Source organism: Stegostoma tigrinum, chromosome 10 (assembly GCF_030684315.1).
Source record: "Stegostoma tigrinum isolate sSteTig4 chromosome 10, sSteTig4.hap1, whole genome shotgun sequence".
In the NCBI taxonomy this organism is placed as follows: Eukaryota; Metazoa; Chordata; class Chondrichthyes; order Orectolobiformes; family Stegostomatidae; genus Stegostoma; species Stegostoma tigrinum.
The window spans coordinates 78,560,130-78,585,154 of record NC_081363.1 but is presented as its reverse complement, the minus strand read 5'-3'; the positions used below and the strand labels follow the sequence as shown (position 1 = coordinate 78,585,154).

Here is a 25,025-nt window from a genome sequence, read left to right as displayed (position 1 = left end):
GAAATGGACAATTCCTGTGATTTTCAGAATTATTTTTCAAATCATAATGCACCAGGATCTTGAACGTTAAGATTATTTAAATGTGCTTTTTGAGTAGATGTGTATTTCAGTACTTGGATGCATTTTGACCAAGCTTAAACACAGGAAAAATGTTCCCAATAAATGGGAAGATCAGAAGTAGGGGTCATGGTCTAAAGATACGGGATATGCCATTTTGGGCTGAGATAAGGAGAAATTTCTTTAGCCAGAGAATGATGAATTCTATGCCACAGAAAGTAGTTGATGCCAAAATATTGAATGTTTTCAAGACAGAGATAGATATTGTTCTGAGGGCTAAAGGGATCAAAGGGTACAGGAAGAAACTCACAAAAGACACTGAGTTGGATTGATCAGCCATAATCATGTTGAAGCTGGAGCAGGCTCGAAGGGCCAAATGGCCTACTCCTGGATGTGAGTTTGCTCGCTGAGCTGGAAGGTTCGTTTTCAGACGTTTTGTCACCATTCTAGGTAACATCATCAGTGAGCCTCCGACGAAGCGCTGGTGTTATGTCCCGCTTTCTATTTATCTGGTTAGGTTTCCTTGGGTTGGTGATGTCATTTCCTGTTCTTTTTCTCAGGGGATGGTAGATTGATTTGGAGCCAATGTGTTTGTTGATGGAGTTCCGGTTGGAATGCCATGCTTCTAGGAATTCTCGTGCGTGTCTCTGTTTGGCTTGTCCTAGGATGGATGTATTGTCCCAATCAAAGTGGTGTCCTTCCTTATCTGTATGTAAGGCCTATTCCTGTTACTATCTTCTGTGAAGCATCAAGTTGTCATTTTGAGAAGGCTGCAAGCTTCGAAACCTATCCAAAATGTGAATTATTCAGATGCAGATCCTTTGAAAGTTCACAATGTTTAATTTGTGCAGGGTCAGGGTGTACCAAATTGTTTCGTGATCTTTTACGTCATCCAGTGTAGCATATGTTCCTACATTGAAGTACAGATTAGATCTGTCACAGATTGAGACTAGTTGGGTTAAATAATGAAATTGGGTAGATGAGGCTTGTTTTTCCTCAAAAGGAAGATGATGTAGAAGTGTTTATGAGGATTAAAAGACTAGCTAGGGCATATAAAAGAACCCATCTGGTTCACTGATTTCCTTTAGGGATGGAAAGTGTTGCCTTACCTGGACTGGCCTGCATGTGACTCCAGAAACCACAGCAATATGGTTGACTCTTAACTGCCCTCTGCGATTAGGGATGGGCAAAAATGTTGGCCTAGATTGCCTTAGTCAGCAAGACCCACATTCTATGAATGAATAAAAAAGAAAATAATCAATTGCAAATATCAAAGCAGATTAATAAATTTTTGTTACATGATGGTTCTGTATTAAAGAATCTGGAACTAAAACAGGTTAGTGGAGTTGTATTAAATTTAATAAAAAAGCTGAATAGCTGACTTCTATCCCTACATTCCTAACTCACTTGTTTCAAAAGTTACAAGTCCGGTTGGGGATACACAAGCAGTATTAGTTGGTTTGAAATCCTTATAACCAGTGAGCACCAGAAGCATTGATTGCTTAATTGATGGAAATTTACCTGCATTTCATTTTACTTTACACAGGTCTTGCTTTTGCTCTTAATGGAGACCCCTGCTTCAATATAGCCAATGCCAACGCTTGGATAAGGCAGAAAGGCCAAATATGACACACAGTTATAAAGTCATTCTGATTTTACCCATTAACAGTTTAGGATTATATCTGTACCTTTATAAAGCAGTTGACCATTAACTGACATTATGCATCAAGCTCTGTCTGGGGGAAAAAATGCCCCTCAATTAACAGTAATATTTTGCATAATTTTAAAAATTCTTTCAAACACTTTTTTCTCCGTTACCTTTTAAAAACTTAATTGAAGAAAATTTCTACACAACAACAATGTGAGTGACTCTTTCACTGCCCCCAGCTGCACTGAAATCAGTTTGAAAAATACAGCCCACCATAAAAATCTTATTTTCAACTCTATCAGTTTAAAACTCAGGGGCTTTGGTTTAGATCTTGCTCGCAGGCTAGCCGAATGACTTGCCCATGAGTTATTGACCCGGGCAGCCTCTAGCCATAGTGAATGATATCTCTTAAGTCTTAGTAATGTATCATCTCTTTCTCATACTAGCTGATCTTGCAAGAATACCAATTAATGTTCAATTTGTGCCACCATATGCTATTTGCCTGCAACTGCTTAGTTCTGAATTTACAGTGCCATGTGCTGTTTTGACATGGGTCTACTTCAGTCAACAAAGGAGGCTTTCACCTGGTCAATGGAGAAAATCTAGACCTAAATGCTGGAGGTATCAAAGAGATTCCTCTAACTCAGAATATTATCACACATTAAGCTAAAAATGAAGCAAAGGGTTTAAATTGAAACTCTCAGAAGTGGTTTTGCGATCGCCATAACAATCGCTTTAATTATAATCATTTACCTCTCTGCTGTTTGAGGGAGATGTTTGTGTACAAATTGGCTTCTGTGATCCCATCATGACAGCGGTGTCTCCAATAATAATGAATAATGGTAGAGATTTCTGTGATCTAATGACTCCCTATGTGAAGAATTTTCCTTGGATTTTTTTTATTTACTAGTAACTAATATTTATGACTCCTCATTTTGGATATTCGTTCCCCCCGCGCCCCCCACCCCCCCACCCCCACCAAGTGGAAGTGCCTTTCCTGCAACTTCCCCTATCAAACCTGTTCATAATTGTAAGAACCTCAATAGGTCACCCCTGAGCTTTCTCTTGGAGAAAAGAATCTGAACATCAAGATGTCCTAAAGCATTCCTAGCCATTGAAATGTTTTGATAACTGGTCGTTCTGATTATATAGAAAATACGCAGCTAACTTGCACTTCGGATGCTTTCACAAAATGCAACATGATCAGTTTTTAGCAATGTTGGATGAGGAATAAATATTGCCCAAGATATCAGTCAGATCTTCCTGCCTCCTCTTCAGTATCATTCCTTACAATCTTTACACTTACCTGAGCAAACTGCTGTGACCTCTATTTATTATCCCAAAATCAAAGATGGTCATTCCATAGATTCAGCACTTTCTATGTCAGATGTGACAGTCTGCATTGTGTCCAAGTGTTTGTAATGGGGCTAAATCCACAATTTTCTAACTTGGAGGCAAGAGTGAACCAGGCTGAGTGTGCAATAATAAAGGCTGACTCTCTCGAGTGATGCTGTGTCATGACAGCTGTCTTTTGGTTGCAGTGCCAAAATTAGAGCTCTCCAAGCTGATGTAAAACATCCCACAGCACTATAATGAAGTAGAGCATTCCTGTATTTTGGCCAATAATAATCAGTATCTCAAGAGATTCTTCATCATTCTAACATTGCTGTTTGCTATATGAAAACAGACTGCCGTATCTCCTTTTTGTCATTGCAACAATTGCTACACTTACTACTTTGTCTGTAAAACACTTCTCAAGGCACCTGGCAGTCATGAAAGGCTCAATGTAACTGCAGGCCCCTTCTTGGTTTCAATTGTTGTGTCTTTCCCACAATTAACTGCTCTTTTTCCTATCAGAAAGAGCGGCTTAAGTTGGGATATTTCCCATCCTGCAAACCTGTCTCGGTACAAGTGGCCCTGGTTAGACCGAAGTTTTACTCGAGGGTGTGGGATAGGATTGGGTTGGACCACTAATGTTGGAAACAAATTAAAAGCAGCCATGATTGCTTAGGTGCTGAGCCTGAGGTTAGAACTTCCTCAGTTTTCAGGGACGTGGCCAACTTAGTTCATAGGTTGTTGAATCTCCTAGCCCACGTTCCTCTCACTACTTCAACCACCTCCAACCCAACCCTGTTTCAATGCTTGCACTGGGCCTCACTTATTACTCCTATGCCAGCTCCATGCCAACCTAGGTAATAATAAATATTAGATTTACAGAAGTCTAACATTGCTTCCTGACCCTGCCCTGGAAAATAAAACATATGCTGGATGACTGTGTTATGGAGTCCAATAATGAGGTTTGGAAACTGTTTGTAGGAATATGCAACCCATAAATACATTCTGTCCAAATGCAACCAGAATAATATGAAGTAAGTGGGTGAATTTACTCCTAACCAGCATATTGTGTGCTATTATAGTAAATGGAGTAATAGATCTTTCCCTTCCAATTAAAAATAATTTGGCCAGCCGAGCCTTATTTGCTCCCCTTTTTTGCCATACATCTTAGATTCAAAGTTGTATGACTGCTAACTTTCATCATTTACCTACAAAGGGCGCTTTAAAGTTTTTGAGAAGATTTGTAGTTCGGGTTACGGGTGAGATTGTAGACTTGCTTGCCGAGCCGGTGTGTTTGACTGCAGGTGTTTCGTCACCTTGCTAGGTAATATCTTCAGTGCACTTCCGGTGAAGTGTTGGTGTTCTGTCCAGCTTGTTATTTATACGCCTCGGTTTGCTGGGGTGGTTGGCATCACTTCCAGTTCACATTTTCAGTGGTTTGTATATTGGGTCCAGTTCAATGTATCGCAACAGAAAAATTGAACTGGACCCTATATGTAAACCACTGAAAAACTGAACTGGAAGTAGTGCCAACGACCCCAGCAAACCGAGGCATATAAATAACAAGCAGGACAGACAACCAGCACTTCACCAGAGGCACACTGATGATATTATCTAGCAAGGTGACGAAACATCTGCAATCAAACACACCGGCTCGATGAGCATGTCTGCAATCTGAAAGGGCACTATTTTGACGTCGCATGAAGAAAGCCGCATTCACTTGAGCAAGTGAGCAGTGAATCTTTTATTGGCGTATTTTCTTTTACTCATGCATTTTCCCTAGTTGAGATAAAAAAATTGGGCCTGGCAAAGCAGCAAAGATAGCAACAGTTATAACACGATGTAGAGCTTGATGAACACAGCAGGCCAAGCAACATCAGAGGAGCAGGAAAGCTGATGTTCCAGGTCTAGCCCTACGTCAGAAAATAATTCCTCTGCTGCTTGGCCTGCTGCGTTCATCCAGCTCTACACCTTGTTATCTCAGATTCTCCAGCATCTGCCGTTCCTACTGTTTCTGCAACATTTATAGCGTTGTGTTTATTCAAATGATTTTTTTACAAGTTAAATACTGTACGCCAAAGTTTAAAGTTCACAGTAGTTACTTAATCTGTCAGGAGTTAAGTGAAGTAAATCACAAATTTGGCTTGACACATACCGTTATTTTGCAATTTGCTCTCTACTTTTCGTGATTGCACATTTGGAGCCAACTTAAATTCCTATATCACCTACAATTTGTGGGGATAGTTACAAGATTATCAGTTTGTGCTGCACCATGATAACGTGTGGGGAAAAATAAAATACCAATTGTCTGTGAAAGTTTCTCCTTTAACGCTGATCTAATAAGACTGAACTTTCTTGGAAGGCATAAGATGATGTACTCAAAACTTTGGACAGTTATTTTGGCGAAATTTAAAGACAGTTTTCTGGCTCAGGATTATATCTGGAGGTTGGGGATGAGGGAGTGGGGAGAAGTATTAGGAGAGAGGAATTGGATCCAGTAGCAAAAGGTCACAACAGAAGATGCTGTCTGTGCATATTAAGGAAGTTAACATTTGAAAGAACACGAAAGGATGATCCTTCAACTGTGACTGCTTGATGAAGCAGCGAAAATATTGACTTTTTTTTCTTCTGCAGCAGACCTGTTTTCTGTGCATAGTTGATTTATTTTACAATGCTGATTTGCTATTCTCCTTTTGGAAAATTTAAGACACTATGACAACACCATTAAGAGAGGATAAAAGTATGTGAAAGCAGTGAGGAAAAACTTTATGATTAGAATTGAGGAACAAGAATACTTGCAACCATTCTGGGAGCTGTCTATAGTCTCCCAATATCAACAGTGAAATGACAGAATACATTTCCTCAGAGATGAGAGAAATTTGGAGGAGGGCATGAAACAAAAACAGAAATTGTTGACGAAACTCAAATCCAGTAACATCTGTGGAAAGAAGATGGAGTTAACATTTTGAGTCCTGTGATAGGAGTCATTGAACTTAAAATGATAACTTTCCACAGATGCTGCCAGACCTGCTGAGTTTTGCCAGCATTTTCTATTTATGTTTCAGATCTCAGCATCTGCTGTGTTCTTTGTTTTATGTTATTTTAAGAAGTCATGTTGCTTTAATGAAATACTTTTGTTTTATACAGATCAGGAAGAATGAAATAGCCCAAATTAGAAAGGTGGTGAATTACATGATTGCAGTAAAGAGAGTTTTCTGCAAAATATGAACCAATAAAGGGTAGGTTGTACCGTATTTAGATTAGATTAGATTAGATTCCCTGCAGTGTGGAAACAGGCCCTTCGGCCCAACAAGTCCACACCGCTCCTTGAAGCATCCCACCCAGACCCATCCCACTATAACCCACGCACCCCTAAACACTACAGGCAATTTAGCATGGCCAATCCACCTAACCTGCATGTCCTTGGACTGTGGGAGAAAACCGGAGCACCCGGACGAAACCCACACAGACACGGGGAGAATATGCAAACTCCACGCAGACAGTCGCCCGAGGCGGGAATTGGTTACATTTCTAATTTCTAATAATTACATTAGTAATCAGTTACATTTCTATCTCTTATTTTCAGAGTGCCAAGCGGTTTGGTTACTTGTTGGGACCCTATAAATGCTTTTTTTTTCCACACCTGCAAACACACAGTAATTTTAACAGGCCAAATTATATTTGAATTGCATAGAACATTAGGCTTTCGAAATAACATAGGGGCAACATTGATCGTGTGCTAGACTTGGTTGATCCAGTAAATTAACAGTAATCTAATAGTTATTACAAGATGATTTAATTCTTTGCTCAAAAAAGAGGAATTAACATAGCTATTAAGATTCTAGCCCTTGGCAAGGATAGCTACTGAAAGGAGATGAGACAGACTGACAACTAATGATTCAAAACTCATGTTGAGTACAAAGGAGATACCTCTCTTCACCATGTAAAACAGCCATGGGTAACATAAAGCTAAACCAAATAAGATATAAAAAAAATTAAAATACTGTAAATCCTGGAGACTGGGAGAGAAATGAAGAACAGGAAAGGTGGATAAAAGGAAAGTAAGCTGCAAAAGGCATACAAAAATAATTTTGTGATCAGAATTAACAATAATGTTCGAACATAGACAGTGGTGAAGAGTAGCGTTGGTCCTTGAGGGAAAACATTAATCGGGATAATATTTGAAATGAAATAGGAAGTGCAGATTTGATTAATTTTGTACTAGTCTTTACAATAAAGAAAGAGTATAACTTTACTTGACACTTTAGAAGCTTCTTAATGATTTAGGTACTGGAACTCTTAAATGAATGCAAGGACAAAAATAACACTGACGACTGCAAATCCCTAGCACTTGATGATTTCCACTGTCGTTTAAAGGAAGTAGGCGAGGAAATTGAAAGTGACTCCACTGCAATCTTCCAAAACAGAATTAGTTCAAGAATTGTCCCTCCAAAAGTGAAGAATTGCAAATGCAGCTCCATTATTTAAAAGAAGCTGAAAGAGAGTAAAAAAACTGGGGAATTGTGTTAGTTCAGCATGTGCTATGGGATTTGTTATTGAACACGATAGTTAATGACAGATTAGTACTTAGAGAAGTTTACATTGCTTCATCAGAGAGACATGAAAAGAGTTTAAAATATTTCAGAAATGAACTAAGTAGTAGAGAAACTCTACATAGCAACATAGAGACCAGGAGTAGGCCATTCAGCACTTCAAGCTTGCTCCACCATTTGATATGATTATGACTAATCATCCAACAAGAGGGAAACAAGCCTTTATCCTCACCAGTCTGTTGCTGCTGATGTATCTGTCCATGACAGTGTCAGTAAGAGTGACCACCACACAGCCCTTGTGAAAACAAAGCTCCACCTCCACTTTGAGAATACTGTCCATCGTGTTGTATGGCGCAATCACTGTCATAAATGGGACATAGTTCAAACAGATCTGGTAACTCAAGATTGGGCATTCATGAGACACTGCGGCTCATCAACAGCTGCAAAATCATACTCTATTGCAGTCTGCAACCTCCTCGCCTGGCATATCCCCCATTCAACCACGACAGTCAAGCCAAGGGATCAACACTGGTTCGGTGCAGGATGGCATATCAGGAGCAGGATCAGGCAGACTTAAAACTGATGTCTTAACCTGGTGAAGGTAAAATGGTACTGCTTGCATGCCAAACAGCATAACCAGCAACTGATAGAGCTTGGTGACCCCACAATCAACAGATCAGATCTGGGCTCTGCAATCGTACAGTCCCTAGAAAGCGGAAGCAGGCCATTTTGTTCCATCAAGTCCATGCAAACTTTCCAAAAAAGCGTCTCACCTAGATCCCACCCCATCCCCATATCCCTGAATTTTCCATAACCGAGATATCTAGCCTGCACATTGCAGGACACTATGGACGATTCAGTATAGCCAATCCACCTGACCTAAATATCTTTGGATGGTGGGAGGAGACCAAAGAACCCAGAGGAAATCCACACAGACGTGGGGAGAACATGTCAACTCCTCACAGCCACCTGGCAGTGGAACCGAACTCAAGTCCCTGGTGCTCTGAGACAGCAGTGCTAACCACTGAGCCACTGTGCTGCCATGGATTCTGAGGGATAGGATTTATGACCATCTGGAGGAGCATGGCTTGATCAAATACAGTCAACACGGCTTTGTGAGGGGTAGGTCATGCCTCACAAACCTTATCGAGTTTTTTGAGGATGTGACTAGAAAAGTTGATGAGGGTCGAGCTGTGGATGTGGTGTATATGGACTTCAGCAAGGCATTTGATAAGGTTCCCCATTGTAGGCTCATTCAGAAGGTCAGGAGGAATGGGATACAGGGGAACTTAGCTGCTTGGATACAGAATTGGCTGGCCAACAGAAGACAGCGAGTGGTAGTAGAAGGAAAATATTCTGCCTGGAAGTCAGTGGTGAGTGGGGTTCCACAGGGGTCTGTCCTTGGGCCTCTACTGTTTGTAATTTTTATTAATGACTTGGATGAGGGGATTGAAGGATGGGTCAGCAAGTTTGCAGACGACACAAAGGTCGGAGGTGTCGTTGACAGTATAGAGGGCTGTTGTAGGCTGCAGCGGGACATTGACAGGATGCAGAGATGGGCTGAGAGGTGGCAGATGGAGTTCAACCTGGATAAATGCGAGGTGATGCATTTTGGAAGGTCGAATTTGAAAGCTGAGTACAGGATTAAGGATAGGATTCTTGGCAGTGTGGAGGAACAGAGGGGTCTTGGTGTGCAGATACATAGATCCCTTAAAATGGCCACCTAAGTGGACAGGGTTGTTAAGAAAGCATATGGTGTTTTGGCTTTCATTAACAGGGGGATTGAGTTTAAGAGTCGTGAGATCTTGTTGCAGCTCTATAAAGCTTTGGTTAGACCGCACTTGGAATACTGCGTCCAGTTCTGGTCGCCGTATTATAGGAAAGATGTGGATGCTTTGGAGAGGGTTCAGAGGAGGTTTACCAGGATGCTGCCTGGACTGGAGGGCTTATCTTATGAAGAGAGGTTGACTGAGCTTGGTCCCTTTTCATTGGAGAAAAGGAGGAGGAGAGGGGACCTAATTGAGGTATACAAGATAATGAGAGGCATAGATAGAGTTGATAGCCAGAGACTATTTCCCAGGGCAGAAACGGCTAGCACGAGGGGTCATAGTTTTAAGCTGGTTGGTGGAAAGTATAGAGGGGATGTCAGAGGCAGGTTCTTTACACAGAGAGTTGTGAGAGCATGGAATGCGTTGCCAGCAGCAGTTGTGGAAGCAAGGTCATTGGGGTCATTTAAGAGACTGCTGGACATGCATATGGTCACAGAAATTTGAGGGTGCATACATGAGGATCAATGGTCGGCACAACATTGTGGGCTGAAGGGCCTGTTCTGTGCTGTACTGTTCTATGTTCTATGTTCTATGTTCTATGTCACATCTAGAGGTGAATGATGGTGCACAATTAACTCACTGAAGAAGGTGGCTGCACAAATATCTTCATCCTCAATGATGGAAGAGCCCAAAGTATCAGTACATCAAAGACAGAAGCATTCACATCAATCTTCAGCCCAAAGAGGATGATCCTTCTTGACTTCTCCCACTGGTCCTCAGCATCACACATGTCAGCCTTCACTTAATTCAGTTCACTTCACCTGATAGGAAGGAGCAGTTGAAAGCACTGGATACACTGAAGGCTGTCGACCCTGACAACTTTCAGGCAATAGACTTGTTCTCCAGAACTTGCTGCACCCCGAGCCAAACTGCAACACTACAGCTAAGATGCTGACCTGTATCTGACAAGGTTGAAACTTGTTGTGGTTTGTCCTGTACATAAAACACAGGACAAATGCAACCTAGCTAATTACTGATCAATTAATCTATTCTCAATCATCAGTACAGTGATGGAAGGTATAATCAACAGTGCTATCAAGCAGCATCTGCTCGGTGACTTCCAGTTTGGGGTCTGCCAGGGCCACTTGGCTCCTGATCTCATTACAGTCTATGTTCAAGCATGGACAAATGAACTGAATTCCAGGGGTGAGTTGAGAATCGGCGCCCCTGATATCAAGGCCATTTTTGATGGAGTCTGGCCATAACAAGCTATCCTAGCAAAACAGGAACAGGGGTAAACTCTCTGCTGGTTGGAGTCATACCTGGCACACACAGATAGTTGTGGTTGTTGGAGTTAGGGTCGTAGGCCCAAGCATCTTCAGTGGCTTCATCAATGACCTTCCCTCCGTCATAAGATCAGAAGTGGGATGTTCACTAATGATCTTCACCATTCACAACTCCTCAGAAACTGAATCAGTTCATTTTCAAATGCAACAAGACCTGGACAATATCCAGGCTTTTGCCAATAAGTGGCAAGTAACATTCATTCTACACAATTGCCAGGCAATGACCAACTCCAAGAAGAGACAATCTAACCACCGCCCCTTGGCATCCCACACTATCAACGTCCAGAGACTTCCATTGACCAGAAACTTGGCTACAAGGAATACTACAGTGAGTAACTCACCACTTGACTTTCCAAAACCTGTCATTCATCTACAATGTGCAAGTTAGGTGTGATTTGGAATGCTTCCCACTTGCCTGAGTGGGTGCAGCTCCGACAACAGCAGATGCATGGGATCACCACTGCCTGCAAGTTCCCCTCCAAGCCACTCATCATCCTGACTTGGAAATATTTCAACATTCCTTCGTTGTCACTCGGTCAGTATCCTGGAATTCCCTCCCTGAGGACATTGTGGGTCAACTCACAGCATGTGAACTGCACGAGTTCAAGAAAGTTGCAGGCCATCACCTTCCCAAGGGCAACTAGAGACAGGCAATAAATGCTGACCAGCAAGCAGAGCCCACATCCTTCAAGTGGATTTTAAAAAAACTGAATACTGTATTCTGGCTTTCTCAGTATCCTTTGATTTGTTCACGCCTAAGAACCATATCTAACTCCTTTTTGAGGACACTATTTTGGTTTAATTTTTTTTTGAGAAAGGAATTCCACAGACTTACTATTCTCTAGGAGAAGAAATTTCTTTTCACCATAATCTTAAATGGACTATCATGTATCCTTAGGCTATCATCAATGTCCCCTCTAAGTTGAGCCACCTCTCTGATGTTCCTTGCACGTTGATTGATGTTGGCACCTCAGACTCCTGGTTAACTGGTAAGAAAATTAGAGGGAACAGTGACTGTGACCCCGTACTCCCTAGTCATTGGGAACATCCTACCTGCGTTTATCCTGGCCAGACCTGTCAGAATTTTTATTCTTCTACTTATTCCCCTCAGTCTTCTAATCTCCAGTGAATATAGATCCAATCTCTCTTCGTACGTCAATCTTCCCATCCCAGGAATCAGTTTGGAGGACCTTTCTTGCACTCCCTTCATAGCCAAAACATCCATCCTGGGATGAGGAGACCAAAAGTGCACACAATACTGTTGATATGCTGTCACAAAGTTCCTGTACAATTGCAGCAAGACAATCCTGTGCTGAAACCCTATTGCTGTGAAGAGCAGCATAGAATTTGACATCTCAACCACCTGCTACACCTGCATGCTTACTGTCAGTGACTGGTGTATGATGACACCCAGGTCTCTTGCCCCTCTCCTTTCCCAGCCGAATACCATTCAGGTGACAATTTGCCTCCCTGTTTTTGCTACCAAAGTGGATATCCTCACGTTTATCCACATAATACTTCATCTGCCAAGCATTTGCCCACTCACTCAATTTGTCCAAATTACACTGAAACATCTTGCATCCTCCTCTCAGTTTACTCTTCTACCCAGCTTTGTGTCATTTGCAGGCTTGGACATGTAATTTATATGGGCTTCCAAAGATATTGTCAGGCTGCATGTAAGGAACTGTTAGCTAAAATTAATGCTCGTAGACTTGAAGATACGCTTCTGGCTTATTTCAGTTCAAACAGTGAAAGGCAGATTTGGAATAATGGGTATATATTAAAGTTTGAGAGAAAGTGGCTGGCGAGCCCCAGGAGGACCTGTTCTGAGGCTTCAAGTATGCACTATATTCATGATTTAGTTGTTTGGCTTTCTATGGTGTTAATTGAGTATGCTGATGATACAAAGATTGATGTAAGTCATGGCAACAAAACAGAAAACTGTTTAACGATGTTGGTGGAGTTAGTAATTTGTAATAAATGTGGCAGATGAATTTCACTGCAGCTATCTAACATAATCAATTTTGGAGCAATTAAAATTAGACTTGTGTATTACTTAAATGATGAAAAAAAACTAGGACAACAGAGTATTCATCACTAAAATGTGGTAGCCAAATTGCTAAAATAATGCCACGGGTACACATGTAATTATAGAGCATAGGAATATTGATCTAGATTAACCAGGGGAAGAGATTTTTACAATGACTGCACAAAGCCTTTGTTTGACCACTTGAGTTAACCACACCTCCAAAAGCTTATATTTACCTTGGAAGGAAAGCTGTGCAGATTCAGCAGATTGTTTTCAGGCCTCCAAGGGTTAAGCTATGATAAAAGAATATAGATAGACTTTTGATCAGTAGGGGAATTGAGGTTTATGAGGAAAGGGCAGAAAGTGGATGTGAAGGATGTCTGATTGGCTATGATCTTATTGAATGGTGGACCAAGTTCAAGGGGCCAAATGGCCTACTCCTGTTGCTATTTCATATGGTCTTGGGGACCCCTGTCTCATTCCCTGGTATGTAGATGTTTACAGGGCAGTTGAAGTTTTTTAAACAAATGCATTTATGGGAATCTGAGACATTGGCATAGAAATCAGATTAATTTATTCAGGAAGTCTATTAGAAAATAGGTTAAGGATGATAGTAGTAGTGTGGAACTCTGCCTTCCAAAATGTAGAAGGTGATAGCTCAATGCAAAGTGAAAGATTATTGCTAATCAAGGGAGGCTGTAAAGGGATGTAGAGCCAAAGCGATTGGATGGTATTCATAACAGATGAGCCATGGTCCCTTTGACGCTCAAAGCAAACTGTAAGAGCTGAGTGGCATTTCCAATATTCAAGAAATGTTGAAACCTAAACATGTGTTTTCTGGATATGTTCAATAATTTGAGATTTGGAGCATCAAAGTTGAGTTCTGTGCCAGAGTGATCAACTTATTTGATTTGGCGTGCATTCTGTTTATTACTGCAGATCCCTCGGAAGACCGTCTATGACCAATTGAATCACATCCTGATTTCAGATGAGCAGCTACCAGAAAACATAATTCTTATCAATACATCAGACTGGCAGGGTCAGGTAAGCTCCAACTTGTGTGTCATGTTTCTACTGATGTTTCCCACATTACTACTCTGAAGTGCAATCATTTTTGTACTGAGGGAGTGCTACATTGTCAAAAGTGTACCTTTTTTTGAAGGAGACATTTTCCCTTTAATATTGATATAAAAGGTCCCTTGCAGAAAAGCAGACGCATTCTCGCCATGTTTTTGTTTTGGACACGAGTTATCTATCAGCTAATTTGTTTCACTGCTGGCTGCTAGCTGGGTGTAAATTAGCAGCTGGTTTCCTGCTTTGTAATAATCACACCAGTTCAAAAGTATCTCATTCGTAATCCATTTTGGGATATCCTGAGGATCAAAAACACCGTAAGTGCAAGTCTTTCTACCTTTCAGATGGAATAAAAAGGCTAACGTATTCCCACTTGGATGACCTTTCAGTCATTAGGTGACGAATCTGATTTGACATTAGCAAAGCCAGCCCATCAAGACAAATAAGTAGTGCTACTTCTTTGCTTCCACACTGATCATGGTGACATGTCTTTCCTCCATCTTTCTCTCCTGAACAATTAATTTCTTTCACTTCAAAGATTGCTCTTTGACAACTAGTGCAAGACTCTCTTCAGTCATACACTGCGATCGTAAGTAACAGCTAAGAATTTAACTGTGAACCATGTCATGGCTGACAATCAAATTCATACATGCTGATTTCAATGACGGATTAGTTGGTAATAGTCAGGAATGAATTTCCAAGCTTGTTTTTCTTTCGTGTGTTTGATAAATGTGGTTATTTGTGAGCTGGCACTGGAAGAAGTAATCAAGAAAGCCTCTGCATTGTTGTATAAACACTGATAGTTCACTGTTACATGACAAAAGGTTCTTTGTTTTAGGTTTGAATCTCTATCCGGTTTGGCCAACGTGTTACCCCAGTCTCATGCTTAATATCCTTTGTAATTAGAGGTGGACAATAAAATGGGGTCAAAACATTATAACAGAAATGCAGAATTTGTCGCTGCCAATTCTCTGTCACTAGTGGATGTGGATAAGATGCTCTAGTTGATTTGCTTCTGATGTTTTTCTCCTGCACTTCATGTTTTGCTTTCATTAAGCCTGTTTCCAAAACCTCCATCTTAGTTTTGTCATTGTTGAACTTGCTAATTAAACTTAAAACTGTAACTTAGAGACTGGATCAGTGAATAGGCTGCGTTGTTTAGTAATACTTTACTGCCTTACAGTATGTATCGGAGTTACTACAGAAACACAATCTCCCCATTGTGTGCACGTGTTCCTCGGCAGATGTACAAGCAGCCTTCACAACCATCGTCTCCAGGATACAACGCTTGTGAGTCGGAGTATTCCTTTTTGTGTGCGTTATTCTTAGTCCCTGAGTGAAACAAAAATGCTAGTCAACACAATTGCATTAGAGTTTTCAGATTCATCCATCTGAACCTCTAGTGTCTCTCCTTTATCGTTTTAAATATAATTTAACTTTATTTTTCCTCCCTGTATCTTTCCATAACCAAGGAGTAAAGTTGAAGATTGCATCTATCCTTGCAAAATATTTACCTTTAATGGAAATGTATGTGAAGCCTATTTTCCTATGGGGGCACAAGGCTGTCTGTCACTTGCACTTCCTTGACTCCATGGACATCGCTCTTGAGTCTGGGTCAGTTGTTAACTCATGAAATGTGGGAATCACTGGCAAGGGCAGTATTTATTGCCCTGTGCTAGTTGCTTTGGAGAACGGTTTTTGTGAGACATCTTGAACATTGCAGTCCATGTGTTGCAACAATTCTGTTTACGTCAAGAGACATTTTCTCCCAGCCTTCAAACCATAGTATACAAGCTGTCTGAGAATGTCGCCAGGTAGGTAACGAGAAGACCCATTAAACCTGACTTTCAGAAGATTGAATTCAGTTACCACTGGCTTTGATTTGAGAAAATTTCTTGAGGGTCTTGTTGCATAGCGGTAGGGTCCCTGCCTATGGGATAGAAAGTCTGTGTTCATGCACTGCTTGTCCTGGAAGCGTGTCATAATATTTCCAAGCTGGTTAATTAAAAATAGTTAAAGGAGCTCTCCCACTCCTCTTCTGCACTGATGGCTAATTTAGGTGCATGGGGTTTTGTGTAGGAGAGGGAGAGGGAGTTCAGTGAGGAGGGGGCAGAAGTTGCTTATTTTTTTCTACCATTCTCAACCTCCAGTGATTGTCTCTTAGTTTGATACAGGGAGAGAAGCTGATGTTGAGTAACTGTTAAGTTATTCTGCCTAGCCTAATGGCAAAAATAGTTTTTAAATTGTGGGAAGTCATGGATGCACCCTGTGTACTAGACCGACTCCACTACTAGAAGTGATGCTAGCTGCACAAGATTGAATTCCACACTTCAAAACTGGTGCAGTGACTACAGTTACTGTTGAGTGAAGTAGAGAACTAAGTGGATATCATGTTTAGAGACATGGTCACCTCTCAGGTTCAGGATTTATTGACAGAGGGAATAGGTGAGCACCAGACAATCTAAGAGAAGCAGGCAGATGTTCATGCTACTCAGTTTTCTATTTTGGATACGGTAGTTTCCTTGGGATTGCAGCCAGAGCCAAATCTATGGCACAACAGATTATTCATCTGTACAGCAGGGGAGGAAGAAGAGTGAAAGAGCAATAGTGATAAGTGGTTCCATAGTCAAGGGTTCAGAAAGGTGTTTCTACAGTAATTAACATGACTGCAGTTCAAGGATATCTCATGGCAGCTGCATGACATTATTTTAAAGGGAAAGTGGCCCGTGTTGAAAGCAAAGATCCAAATTGGAAAACAAATTAGGTCCTGAGGCACATTTTCAGGAGTTAACAATGAACTTTTTAAAAAAAAAAACACCCTTGAGCAAAATATGGGATCTGTTGAGGTGGAGTTATGAAACAGAAAGGAAAGAAGGCATTGGACAACAAAGGGCAGCAGACGTTGGTAGGAATTGTTTATAGGACATAAAACAGTGTGATAGTTTGGAGCGTGGCTTAAATCAGGAGATTAGAGAAATACACAGCATGGACCATGCAGTAATCATGGATGACTTCATCCTACATACAGCATGGGTAAACCCAGTGAGTGCTAATGCTGCAGAGGATGAGTTTCTAAAATGTTAGGGATGGTTTTCTTAAGTGTTATGTTAATGAACCCACCAGGGGAAAAGCTATCTTACATGTATTATCATGTAATAAAAAAGGGACAATTAATAATCATGTAAAATAAGCAAGGGATGAGTGACCATAATATGGTAGAATTTCACATTGTTTGAAAATAAGGCAGTTCAATCTGAATGCAGCATGTTAAATTTGAACTGAAGGTGCGGCAGGCAAATTGGCTAAATCAGATTAGAAAAATATAATAAAAGGTATGACGGTACATAGACAATAGATGGCCTTTAAGTAATTATGGCAAAGTTTACAGCAGCTATATCTATCACCAACGAGGAAAAATAATCCCAAAACAACACAGAACTGGCTATAAAATGAAGTTGAAGATTGTTTATGAATAAAAGAAAAAGCTTATGAAGTTGCTGGAAATAATGTAAAATTAAGGATTGACAATAGCCGAGCGGTATTACTGCTGGACTGTTAATCCAAGAAAATGTTAAATGCAATATAGTTTCAATGTAAATAAGCAAAACACGCAAAATCAGACTATCAGACTGTAAAAGTCCCTCTAGATAGGTGAGAAGGAAACATTTGGCTAAGCAAGATGTGGGTCTATTACAGGCAGTCAGGAGGAACAAGGGAATAGAGAGCTGTCAGAGACGCTCAGTGATTACTTTGTATTTATCTTCACTAAGGAAGATACAAAACTTCTCCCGGAAGATGCAAGGCACGAATGAATGAGCAATTGAAGGAAATTTAGAATGTGAAAAGTGTTATGGGGTATTGAAAGAGACTGAAATCTAATAAGCCACTGCGATCTGATATCCTACCTCCCAGATTATTAAAAGGTGCAGCTGTGGAAATGGTGGATGCATTGATGCTAATCTTCCACTGATGATTTTCCAAAATTCTGTATTGCTTCCTGCTGATTTGGCAAATACCCAATTTCACTCCATTATTTAGTAAGAAGAGGAGAGAATACTACAGACCTATTAGCCTTAGACCAACAATAGGGAAATGCTACAATCTAATATAAATCAGGAATCCATTATTCGCATTTCTGAAAGCCAAAAAGACCTAAAGGCTGAAAGACCTTTTGAAAGTGGGCCTGAACTTAGCATGTGTACCCAAAAACTTCCTGAAGTCAGGTCCTGTGGAGGAAAAAAAAACTGCAATTTTTGGTTTGTTTACATCTGTTGGCACCAAGCAAAGTTTATTTTTCCCAAAGGCCTGAACAGACCCATTATGAAAATGTATCTGAAAAATTTAAATATCCTTTATCTGAAAACAGTCAGCATCAAGGTTTTTGGATAAATGATTCCTGAACTGGATAACAAATGTGACACACTTGGATGATAATTATTTGGTTTGGCATAAAACCCTTGCTTTTGCAATGGGGAAATCATTTGTTGAACCTGTTGTATTGTTTTGACCGCATTACTAAGAGAATTGATAAAAAGACCTTATAGACGTTTATAAAATCATGAGGGACCTGGATAGGGTGAATAGTCAAGGTCTTTTTCCCATGGGTAAGGAAGTCCAAAACTAGAGGTCATGGGTTTAAAGTGAGAGGGGGAAGATATAAAAAGGATCTAAGGGACAACTTTCTCACGCAGAGGGTGTATGGAATGAGTTGCCAGAGGAAGTGGTGGAGGAGGATACAATAACAACATTTAATGGGGAGTCAATGGCCTAGTGATATTGTTGCTGGACTGTTAATCCAGAGACCAAGATAATGTTGACCCAGGTTCGAATCCTGCCATGGCAGATGGTGGAGTTTGAATTCACTAAATAAAATATCTGGAATTAAGGGTGTAATTGTCGATTGTCAGAAAAACCCATTTGGCTCACAACTGGCCTACATCTGACCCCAGACCCACAGTAATGTGGTTGACTCTCAAGTGGACAAGATGGGCAATAAATGCTGGTCTAGCCAGTGACCTTTTTATCCCTTGAATAAATCAAAACAAAAATTAAAAGGGATCTGGATGGGTATAAGAGTAGGAAGGGTCTTGAGGAATATCAGCCAGATACTGGCAAATGGGACTAGATTAATTCAGAATATCTGGTTGGTATGGACAGGTCAGAGTGAAGGATCTGTTTCCATGCTGTATGACTCTATAAACTCTAAAAAGGAAGTGGATGTTGTAAAGTTGGATGAGGTTCTTCGCAAGAGGTTGATTCACAAAATTGAATCATATTGGAGAGGAAGGAATGTGCTAATATGGACCAGGATTAGCCAACCAGAAAGCAGTAAGAACAGACCATCGTTGTTCGGTAAAAATGTTGTACCTGAGTAATATCATTTGGGCTCGAATTGTTGGTAAAGCACATGAACAGTTTGGATCTGGGATCGGTCACAAACCACTTGAGAGAATGCACAGATGCTCGAGTCCCACTACTCCCACAGTCATTACTAAAGTTGAAGATTTAATCAAATGACTCAAGTCCCTAATTTTCTTGTCTGATGAACACAGGTTAATGGAAATCACTCGGCAGGTTTCTTTGGTTAACATGAAATTAGTACTTATTAGTACTCCTAACCACAAGCAAAGATAAGATGAATTATTAACTTATAACTCTAGTAGGGAAATGTTGTAATCTATTGCAGTTTGGATATCCTTCATCTTACAGTAGCCCTCAATTTTAAACCAATTCTTGCTGTCGTTTTCTCACTTGTTTGCTCTCACTTGCCCTCGCGCTCTCACATGCAAATATACACAAACAACAATCTGTCATCATTCGAAGTCCTTTCAGTTCTTTGCTGAAGACACGGCAGATGCAACACTAATTGTTCAGTCTCTCAGTCACTGATTAGTTCCCCATATATGTTACTTAGAATCATAGAAGTAGGCATTTCAGCCCATTGAGTCCAGTCCTCCAAAGAGCATCGCATCCAGACCCATCCCCTACCGCTAACTCTACATTCCCCAAGGCTAATCCACCTGAACGTCACTGGATACCATGGACAATTTAGCCTGGGTGTTTCTAACAGGAAATCTATGACTAGTGGTATTCCGCAGGAATCAGTGCTGGGGTCCCTATTGTTTGTAATATATATTCCAAAATTTGGAGGAAAATGTGATTAGTAAGTTTATGGATGACACAAAGATTAGGGGAGGTGGGGATAGAATGACAGTTGCCAGAGGATACAGCAGGATATAGATAGGCTGGAGAAATGAGAAAAGGAGTTTAATCCAGACAAATGCAAGGTGATGCATTTTTAAATATCTAATTGCAGGAGGGAAATATGTAGTAAATGGCAGAATCCTTAGTAATGTCAACATACAGAGGGATCTAGGCATACAGTTCCCTGAAAGTGGCAACACAAGTGGATAAAATGTTCAAGAAGACATATTACATGTTTGCCTTCATTTGCCAGACCATAGAATATAACATTGGTAAGTCATGTTGTTTCTGTACAGCAGTTTAGTTCGGCCACCTTTGTAATGTTGTGTACAGTTCTGGCCTTTGACTCTACAAGAAAGATATGGGAGGTTTTGGAGAAACAGTCTACCAGGACATTGCCTGGTTTGCTTTGGTTGTGAGGAGAAATTGGACAAACTTGGTTTGTTTTCACTTGAACATCGAAGGAAGACTGGTACCTGACAGAAATTTACAACATTGAGATGTACAGATAGAATGAATAGTTGGAGTCTTTTTCCCAGGATAGTACTATCAGTTAACAGGGGATTTAGTTTTAAGGTAAAAGGGATAGATTTAAAGATGAGAGATGCCACCCTCTGAGCAAAAAATGTAAGTGCCTGGAATGCTCTGCCACAGGTGGTGACGGAGGCAGATAGAATAGAAACACTTAAGGGGCCTCTTAACGAATAAATGAAAGGGCAGGGGATGGAGGGATGCAGTCCTGGTAGAGGTAAAATCTTTTCAATTTAGAAAGGCCTCATGTGTCAGCATAGTCTTGATAGGCCAAGATGCCTGTTCCCTTGCAGTACTGTACTTTCTCCCTCTTTTTTCCCCCCCTCTGTATTTATCATTGCAAGGCAACTTAACTATCACCAATAGACACAATCAATTCATTATTCACACTGGAATTAAAGACTCAGCTAGCTTAATCACCTTCCTGATAATTTGTGAGAGGACTCTCAATAATAATTAAAAAGTGCTGCAGTCATTCCCATTGCAGAATTAAACTATAGTTAGTCATGTTGCCCCCCTTTCCCTCAGTCCATAGGTGTTGCCCAAGCAAGTTTCTCACGTGGAGAATGGGGGAATTTGGTAAAAACTATTCTGACATGCTGTGGTAAAAAGATTTGATTGAAAGTAGGTAGCAAATCGGCCATTGTAGCCAGGGATATTGCCTGGCATGAAGAGAACATGGAGAAGTAGGAAGTGAGCTTTTACTGCAGACCCACGCCAACATGAAGACTTGGCTGTTTCTGGCTAGTTATTTCACCTGACCAGCTCAACTGCAGTCAGAATGCAGAATGCCATTCAGTTCATTGAGTCTTGGTGACTCTGCATAACAGCAGTTGAACTCTGTCCTTAGCTTGTAGCCCAGCTATTAATTTTTCTCACGATCTTACTCAATTCCATTTGAAAACCATGACTGAGTCTGTGCACCAAGTCCTAACAAGTTGCTGCATAAAGTTTTTCCTCACATTGCTGTTTGCCAATTTGTTCCTTTTCAGTTCTTGAACCTTGCACTGATAAGAAAAGTCTCTGTCTGTCTGCTCTGTCCAGAAATATCATCATTTTGAACACTTCTATCATATCTCTTCACAACCTTTGTGAAGCAGAACAATTTTGTATTGTTGAAGCTACCCAAGTAAATGAAGTCTCCCATCCTTGGAATCATTTTCACAAATCTTTTGTGCACCCTGTCTAAAGCCTTCACATCTTTCCTAAGGTGAGGTGCCCAGGATTAGACAGAACATCCCAGTTCATGCCAAATAAATGTTTATAAAGGTTCATTATAAATTTGTCGTTGTATTTTTTGTGTTAATTTGTAAAGCCCAGCATCCTTTTAGCTACTTTAACCACTTCCTCAATTTGCTCTGTCACCTAATAAGCTTACTGCACCCTGTTGCTATGCCCCACTTAAATTTGTACCTTTTAGTTTATTGCTTTCCCTTGTTTTTCCTACAAAGATTTCTCACTTCTTCATGTTAGATTGTGTACCATGGACATGCTTATTCCGTAGTCTTTCTTTGCTGTCTTCCAGTCTATCACAATCTTAATACTGTCTGCTTCATATTTTGCTATAATTCCCAGTTTTGTCATCTGCTCATTTTAAACTTGTGCTGTATGCATCCATGTGAGAGTCAATATATATTTCTAGAAATGCAGTGGTCCTAATGCCAAGCCCGCGGGAACCTCGCTGTACACCTCGAAGTCAGATAAAACAAAGGCTTTGCACTACTGTCTGTTTCCTGTTCCTCAGCTAAATCCTGCTATTTTCACTGTTTATGTCAGGGGATTCAACTTTGCGGCCAAGTCTATTATGCGATATGCTCACATAGCCCCATCGACAATCTCATCATAGAACTAAATCATGTTGATTTAATGTGATTAACTTTAAAAAATTGATGATGGTTTTCCTTAATGAAGAACTTGCCCAAGTAATTGTTAATTTCATCTTGGATTCTAAAAGTTGTCTCAGCATTGAGGTTAAATTAACTGAGCTGTAGTAACTGGGTTTATCTGTATTGTCTTCTGCTGAATCACTCATACGTGTATTTGTTACCTCTATTTCAGCAAAATTCTTCTGACTTATAGTCTCTATAAATTGGGGTGATCCAAAATTCTGCTATTGCCACTTTAACTGAGGTGATTTCCATTTACCCAGTATTCCAGAATACATACTTGTACTGACCTACACAGGTTCCCAACCAAGCAATTCTTTACATTTAAAAAAACTCATCCCTGTTTTCAAATCCCTATGCGACCTCCCCATTACCTGTCTGTCTAACTTGGAGCCTCCACAGCTTAGATTTCTGGTCTGTTCACCATTTATAATTTTAGCAGTTGTTTCATTGGCAACTATGCCTTTAACCGCTGGATGTTTGAATTTCCCTTCCGGAAATACACTCTTTATCCTGCTTTAAAATGCTCCTTAAAACCTTTCTGCTTGCGTAATGCTAATATCTGCTGACGTAGCAAATTTAGTTCAACAGGGCTTCTAAAATCCGCCTTGGGTCTTGTTAAAAGTGCAAGTTATTGTTGAAGCCATATCATCTCCTTTTGTCAATACACACATTTTCTTATTTGTTTTCAGCTGCAACTGTAACTCCCAAACACCAAGCCCCATTAAAGTGACGGTGGCAGGGGCCCAGCATTACCTAAGTGCCATCCTGAGGCTGTTTGTGGAACAGCTGTCACACAAGACTCCTGACTGGCTTGGCTACATGAGGTTCCTCATCATTCCCCTTGGTATGTTCAACTCAACTATTTTAAGATGTCTTGTGTTGTCTCACTCCACATAAACCTACTTTGTTTGAGCATTGATTTTGTTCAGGAAGGATTTTGAGGAAGGCTCAATGGACTCGAAATGTTAACCTTGATTTTTTTCTTGATGCTGCCACACCTGCTGAGCTTTTCCAGCAACTTCTGTTTTTTGTTCCTGATTTACAGCATCCACAGTTCTTTTGGTTTTTATTTAGGATTTTGGTAGATTGTTTATGTTTGTTTTGGGAAGATGGTGTTTGAGCACAAAAGGAGAATGTGTAGATAAACAGGCAGTTTCTGACTTGGATAGTTTCATTCCTGCCTCCATCAAGCACGAGATTTCCTGCTGTTTTTGGACGTTGAAAGAAAATGGTAGCAAGGTTCATCTTGTGATTGTAGAATCTCCTGCTAGCCGCTCTTTGTGCTGCATGAGCTAGCAGGTCATCTGTCAGTCCTCTGCCAAGCATTGTATCTTGCTCTTAGCAATTAACAATTGAACAGAAACATGAAAGTATCACAAAAAATAGAGGTGTGTAGAAAATATTAGTAGTTGTTATTGATGTCGTTATACTATATTAAAATGAATGTCGGCGCACTAGAGAAAGCATTCAATTCCCACTTACCCTTGAAATGCAGGGAATTACATTGGGTAATTGGTGAAATGTATTTCATTTGCTAGCACCAGCACCCTTCAATTTCATTCGAACAGGCCTTTCTGTACCCCATCTGTTTCATCATTCAGCCAGACTCTGGAAGATCTGCACCTAATAACTCGGTTTACCTGCCTAAGTTACATATACATGAATAGCCTTGCCCATCAAAAATCTATGAATTCCAGTTCTGAAGCTTCACAAAAAATCAAGAAAGGGAGGGGAATGAAAAGCAATCATAACTTTTTTATAGGAAGCAAAACCTCGAAGGAACTATGTTTTAATAAATAACAGATGGTTGTCAGAGGTTTTAAGGTATTAATTTAGTCATGTTCTGTGTGGATATTTGTTGCTTCGCTGTTGCACTGTAGAAATATGATTTGAATTTCTACCTTATGACTCAGTGTCAGCCATCTGTTCTGTCATGGGGAGAATTATAGAATGGCAAATGAAGTCTTATGGTGATGCTGTGAAAAATAACCAAGAAACTGGAACATCAGCTGGATTTTTTTTAAAGCCACAAATTGATTCTTTTGGACCCAGTCAGAGTTTGTTAAACTGAATGCCAAAAGCTAAGAGCCGTATTATCAGTTAAAAATAGAACTGGAGACATACAGAGAAGTTTATATGATAGAGTTAAAGCTGTACATGGCATAATAGATAATAAATTTGCAAGAGAGGTTTTATATTGTAGAGGGCAGCAAATAGAACACAGTTTTAAATGGAGTAAAAGCCAAAAGAACTGTGGATGTTGTAAATCTGAAACAAAATCAATTGCTATATAAACACAGCAGGTCTGGCAGCATCTGTGGAGAAAATTGGAGTTAACATTTCCGGTCCAGTGACCCTCCCTCAGAACTATTAGTAGCTAGGAAAATGTTGGTTTATATGCAGAAGATAGGGTAGGGGGGAGGGGAAAGGAGTATATGATATGGGGATAGATCCCAAAGAGAGAGAAGACACTTGGACAGACAAAGCAGTGAATAACAATCTGACTGGGAGGGTGAATAGCTGTTAATGGAGACTGTTAGTGGCTAACAATAGGTAGCGTGTAATGGCAGGCCATTTGATAACTAGCATG

At 40.4% G+C, this 25,025-nt stretch overlaps 1 protein-coding gene across 4 annotated transcripts in view; it reads left to right on the top strand.

Moving 5' to 3' along the window:
• Positions 1-25,025, top strand: part of pacs2 (phosphofurin acidic cluster sorting protein 2) — a 244,083-nt gene that overhangs the window by 184,547 nt on the left and 34,511 nt on the right. For all 4 annotated transcript variants that reach the window (XM_048537650.2, XM_048537649.2, XM_059649290.1 and 1 more), the window contains 3 exons: positions 13,677-13,781; positions 14,995-15,101; positions 23,125-23,279. In XM_048537650.2, the coding sequence (XP_048393607.1) occupies positions 13,677-13,781; positions 14,995-15,101; positions 23,125-23,279 (367 nt within the window). The remainder of the gene's footprint in view (positions 1-13,676; positions 13,782-14,994; positions 15,102-23,124; positions 23,280-25,025) is intronic.